We start from the raw sequence: 6239 nt of genomic DNA on the forward strand, positions 1-6239 counted from the left end.
CAAACATAATATGAGCAAAACAACCCCTGACATGGTACGTCGAAACATGTGCACACTAAACACACTGTGTCTAACATGACACGAAGATCTTGTTTAGTGCAAACATGTGCACACTAAACAAGATCACCATGTAGAGTCATGAAGATTTTGTTTAGTGTGCACATGTTTGCACTAAACAAGATCTTCATGACCCTACATGGTGATCTTGTTTAGTGTGCACATGTTTGCACTAAACAAGATCTTCATGACCCTACATGGTGATCTTGTTTAGTGTGCACATGTTTGCACTAAACAAGATCTTCATGACCCTACATGGTGATCTTGTTTAGTGCAAACATGTGCATACTAAAAACAAACAGTTGATGAGATGACCCGAAAATCTTGTTTAGTGCAACCATGTGCACACTAAACAATCAGCTTGTGGCGTGACACGACGATCTGGTTCAGTGCAAACATGTGCACACTGCCCAAACTGTGTGTGTGCTGATGTGACACCAACGATCAAATAAAGTGCAAATTAAACTAAATGCAAAGTTAAAAAAATCACACCTCGTCGCCATCGTCGTCGTCATCGTAGTCGCCCCTATGCACCCCTACATTCATGTCCCTCTTGTCCCAGCACATGCGAACAAATACAAAATTTAACCTCTGTCCATTCCCTCATTTTTCGGTACCTGGACAGAGTAAGAGTGTTAAATTTGGTAATGAGATTGTGTCATCAGGATGGTGGCTACTACCATTGACGTATAATAAAACTGAACTAGATAATAATACAGAATACTAGAGTTGGGTGAAATGGCGGGTAGGCAAATTTGGAGTTTTAGCGAGACACAGGCTTTGACAAAGGAGCTGCTCAATCAGGGGCGACTCTTTGCACCCACAAGTGAGATTGACATTAGCCCCTTTGCCAACAACAAGGTAAAACGCACTCAAACATGTATATATTTTACTATTGTGATACAATTGTTTAATTCAATTTTTGTAGTTTTTGTCAAACCGATCCCCGATCCAAATAAAGAAAAAAATTACAACATTGCGGGAGAACCCTCTAATGTGGTCCAGATATATGACATTGGATCAACTATTGTCGGTAAAGCACAATGAAACCAGACCGTATTTGATTCTACGATCCATCCTGACGGCAAGAGTCGAGCGGGAGAGAGTAGGATTAACCACGAGGAAGCAGCTACCTCCTGCTCCTCCTCCGCCGCCGCCGCCGCCGCAGGCGATTAAACCAATTAGATTAGATCATGGGAGCAGCCCCCTCCAGCACAACTTGGATTCAAGGCCTCTCAGCCGGGGGAACATCACAACACAGAAATGGACAAGAAAGGAGCTCGTTTGTCAAACGAGCTGTCTAGATTGGGACTCTTGTATGCAGAAATGAACAAGATTGATTTTGCCACATTGTCACAAATTCAGGTAGAAAAAGAAATCCAGAATAATACGTACGATTATTAAGGTTAATAATAATAATAAAGGTAATAATGATAAATTAGGGGTTAGAAGCAAGAACAATCACTCAAATCAAGACAAAGCTTCGTGCCCTGAGGTGCAATCCTTCACAATGGGCAAAATTTTTGACCCTTGGGCAATTTTTAAAGGGTGGTAGAAGCAGTTTTGACTACCGAGTACAATTCCGTGAACTGTGCGCCATTTTAACGGGACGCGAAAAAAAACAAATACCAGTTGTGACACTGTCCGATGATGACGATGACAAAGACGAGGATGGTGCCGAATCATTAGTCAGACCAATACTAGTTAAAGCTCCAGAGACAAATCATGTGACGGAAGAGTACAGCAAATCAACATCAGAGGACCCAGAAATTCCTTTTGCTGACCGAGAGCAAGGCTTAGATGATTGCGAAGACCCCCTGGATAAAGCGCTTGAATACGTATCCAAGTTTCAAGGGTGGTCTAGGGTGGATAATATTGGAGAATTTTTTAAAACATGTGCTAGAAAGGTTGGATAACTAACCTATAACATATATAACCAAGCAATGATTGACTCTTTTCTGTTTTTGCACAAACACACAACAGTACAATTGTGATGCCCAGCAGCTTGGATTAATTTGTACTACATACGAAGGCGACCGCCACCGACAGGTGTCCACACAGGATCGGTTGTTTACACGGCCTCTACCCTCAGCGTCGTCATCATCATCAGACGGATGCGAGAAGCAGCCGGATGCCCTGAAATTCGCCAAAATTATTGTTCATTTACGACAACTAAATAACAATACAAGATAATCTCCATCAGATAATCACTATCTGAAAACCCGCAGATAATCCATGATAACCACTCTCAGATGACAGCCAGTGCAGTGCATACCGATACCGCTGCACCAACAGTTTCCTGCAGTGTGCACATGTTTGCACTGCACAAGATTGTCGTGTCATGTCATAAACTGTTTATGGTTGTCTGATGGTAGTTATCTTTGGGGGGCTTATCTCTGAGTGATTGTCTGATGGTGGTTATCTGCGAGTGGTTGTCTGATGGGAGTTATCTGATGGTGGTTATCTGGGAATGGTTGCCTGATGGTAGTAATCTTTTTTTTTGGGGGGGGGTTATCTCGGAGTGGTTGTCTGATGGTGGTTATCTTGGGGATTAGAGGGGGTTGCTTATCTTAGAGTGGTTGTCAGAAACTTGACTGTCTTTACTTTCACTTCCGTTGCGGAACATTTGCTTTTATTTCGTTGCCGGCAGACATTTGCAGCTTATAATTCTCGCTCGCCCGACGGGAGACGGGCTTATAAGCTAGTGAGTTTATATTTCTTTTTACATTTTATTGTTTAGATTTACAATATTATTTAGCCCTTAATCATTTTTTTTACCTTGCCTAATCTAACCAACAAAACCTAAAACAACTCTAATTTAGGTTTCCACCACCACCACCACTTTTGCTGACAATGATCCCGAAATTCTTTTTGCCAGTGTTGATGCTTTACCAGAGGATTCAAGGGAATGGGCATTCTCCTTTTTAAAGAAAAATCTACATGCTCTTTACAAATAAATCGACTTTTTTACAAAGTAACGTACAAAAATAGACAAAAATTAGTGTACCACATGAAATTATTGTAGTACCTTGACATGAAATACAGATTAATTAATTTAATTTCCCAACAAAAAATAAAACTCGGATTCAATCAAACGTTCCATGTGGAATTGCGTAAAACACTTTTGCATAACACACTTGCGGCATAAGATTTATTGTATAAATTCCACTTACCATAATAACCAGAGCTTTCTACATTTTACCGTTTGACATAATTACCAAATAGTCAAGATTGATCATAATCATAAAAAACCAGTGTACCTAGTACTAATATGATTCTTATATTATACTAAATTTCAAGTTATCTATTTGAAAATTAGTATGTCTTAAAAATATTTCAAAGTCAAACTTGATATTAAACATCATCCACTAACGAGTTGGACTGACGAAATAAATTGTGCAGAATTTTTTACACAGTTTATGCAATTTCAAAAAAGTTACATATGCTTACTACTAAAGGGTTTGGATTGCCATGCAGTTCCAATTTTAATGATTCAATTCCGCTGTCTGCTACAGATTGTAGTTTCTTCTTCCGATTTCGCGTCAAATTCCGCCCATAGACTGCACCAACTTTCAAGTTGATTTTCTTCCATCTGTTCTTAAATTTTCATAAGCTGTTTGGCGTTTCCGAAAGCTTAGAATATTTGGACTTGGTCAGCGCTAATAATTTCTCAACTGGTCCCAGTTGAGGAAAATTTGGTGGGTTTCCATTTTTTGGCACAAATTCAATTTTTTTCAGATGTCGGTAATGAGTGACCTTTTTGGTGTCATGGGACCTTGCGAGGTCAGGCCAAAGCAAAACTTTATTTTTTATGATCCTTGGTAATAAACGATTCCAATCCCCCTTTAATGCATGATTTAAGATAAACTCCGTGGTTTACAATGCCCTCCAAAATAACGGGATCGGAAACATGACCAATGCTAGACATGCTTTGCCAAATTCTTCGTTTTTTTTGTGAATTGGTCTTTCTTTTGGACTCTATGGCTATGGAAAAAATGCCTGGAAGATTTAAAGGGTCAGCTGTGACATGGTGCTCATCGTCCATGATGACCACGTTCCCCCGAATTTTCTTCAACTATTTCTTGCATCACATATCAATTATCATTTTGTGTTGGTTTGTAATTTGGTGCTGGTTTTTTTTCCCCGGCTACAATCCCGAGTTTGTGGGCTTTGATTTTGCCTATATAGCTTTTTGAAATGTTGACCTTCCTTTCCGCTCCTGCCATTGTCGTTGATGGATAATTTTTGAATATTTTTTTTATCTGATTATTTTTGACTTTTGTCGTCGGTAGCTTTACAGGTCGACCAGTTGGGACTTTGAGTTTGACGTCATTGGATTCCCCGTACTTTTTTACGTAAGAGTAACTTAACATTTGAATGAGGAATATCTTCTTGCTTGAAAAAGTGCCAAGTGATTTTAGAGATTTTAGTTTGTTCGATTTTTGTGAAACTCAATCACTTTTTTTCTACTCTTGCCTTTCAACCCAAATTGTTCTATTCTTAGCCATGACTCTATAATTGTTGACATGTATCAATGGAATGCTTATAACTTGGTCTATTCAAAAATAGTTTTTTCGAAATTTAATGCCGCCTAGCGCGCCTTTTACCGGAAAGTCCAATTCGTTAGTGGATGATCTTTAGGTATCAAAGCAACCATCTGCAATCAACAAAGCACTAAAATTCGAGTAAAAATTGCTTTTCCATCGTGGTTTGAAGAGGGAAAGCAGTGATTTTTCGTGAACTTGACCGTGTGCGGTGGGCGCAAATCGGGCCATGCAAGAAAATATTCTTTCCCCTTTAGTACACTAACATACATTTTAATAATACTGATTAGTGGATGGATAATGTCTTATCCAAAGTGATTTGCGATGCATGAAACATAATATTCGATGATAGAGTAATGTCATAGTCATTCAATTCATGGGTAAGCATAAGAGGTTTGCATAAGGTTTGCTTTTGCTAATTTCGTATAATACGAGCATTATATCATAGCATAATATAAAAAATCCTGTCAACATAACTGGGAATCATTCAAGATTAATCCATGCAATAAGGGTACTAAGCAAAAAAATTGAATTTCACCCCATACGAAATCAAACAAGACAAATATTATCTGTTTTAGCAACAACCTAGGCACCTGTTCAGCCCTTGCACCTCCAATCAAAGAAGATGATCTATATATAGTGATATCCAACAACAGAAGCCGCGATGTAATCAACTTTGGGGCGCAATATACTTTCAAATGGGCAGTATGGTAATGAAGTTTTGTATGAATAGTTATGCTTGATGGTATAAAAAATCCATATTTATTGCATTAAATTTTCATGTTTTAACAATTCGACATTTTTTGATAGCATGAACAACAAAACTATTTCATAACATTATTTTTTTAACGTGATATAAATAGCACTAACAAAGAAAGATTCGACTTATTAATAGATGGCTACAGCTGGATGGGATAGTATTAACTGTTTTTTTTTTGAAAAATTAATATAAATTTTTGATTAAACCTCTACATTCAAGAAATTAATCTAAACTAAATACCCAGTCTCGTCAATACTGGTATAACACACTAGTTCCATATGATTAAAGAGTTCAAGGGATTGACAAAGTGGACACTTGAACCGATGCCCAATGAAAATGTCCTTTATGAGACAAGAGCAGCAGATAAAAGTATTAGCGGAGCAGTCACATTTCAAACAATTATTCTTGTAGCGGCAGCATAGTTGACAATAGTAAGGTTTTTGGCGCGAGTTAGTTCCCAAATCCACAGTTGGTGCGGGTGCTGCTGGATCCACGACCACCACCGCCCCTTGATCCCTGTTGTGTCTGTTGTCCCCTGCTGCTATTGACATTTCCTCTTCCTCTCCCCTCGGATGTTGTTGTTGTTGTTACTGCTGCTGCTGCTGATAATGATGATGATGAGGCTCTGGGGCGACTGGGATCAAAAACTGAGCCGGCACTGGCGCGATACGTGTTATGTTGTAACATGGCTCGTTGAACACTCGTTTCGGGACTGTTTCTATCAATTGTCTGGCCATACTGGGTGACCTTCCTTCTTGTGGCGACAGCAGCCTAAGCGAAATTGATTTAAAAATGTTCATTATTACTACAAAAAAAAAAACATTTTCCACAGGATATAAATTAAAATCCCCTACCTTATCTCCTGTTCATCAGTATCC

At 38.8% G+C, this 6239-nt stretch overlaps 1 protein-coding gene across 1 annotated transcript; it reads left to right on the plus strand.

Annotated features, from left to right (window-relative positions):
• Positions 1–1320: 1320 nt before the first annotated feature.
• On the plus strand, positions 1321–2250 carry LOC118433435. Its single transcript, XM_035845365.1, has 3 exons — positions 1321–1422; positions 1500–1964; positions 2041–2250. The coding sequence occupies exons 1-3, from the start codon at positions 1321–1323 to the stop codon at positions 2248–2250; spliced, it is 777 nt and encodes a 258-aa protein (XP_035701258.1).
• Positions 2251–6239: the final 3989 nt, after the last annotated feature.

The sequence above is a fragment of the Folsomia candida genome, unplaced genomic scaffold (assembly GCF_002217175.1).
Source record: "Folsomia candida strain VU population unplaced genomic scaffold, ASM221717v1 Fcan01_Sc052, whole genome shotgun sequence".
Taxonomy (NCBI): domain Eukaryota; kingdom Metazoa; phylum Arthropoda; class Collembola; order Entomobryomorpha; family Isotomidae; genus Folsomia; species Folsomia candida.

Bases quoted from the DNA above. Each gene is read 5' to 3' on its own strand.
- LOC118433435 (XM_035845365.1), top strand. From the start codon at position 1,321: ATGGACAAGAAAGGAGCTCGTTTGTCAAACGAGCTGTCTAGATTGGGA. The intron at 1,423-1,499 runs GTAGAAAAAGAA...ATGATAAATTAG, and splicing joins CCACATTGTCACAAATTCAG to GGGTTAGAAGCAAGAACAAT. The intron at 1,965-2,040 runs GTTGGATAACTA...AACACACAACAG, and splicing joins TTAAAACATGTGCTAGAAAG to TACAATTGTGATGCCCAGCA.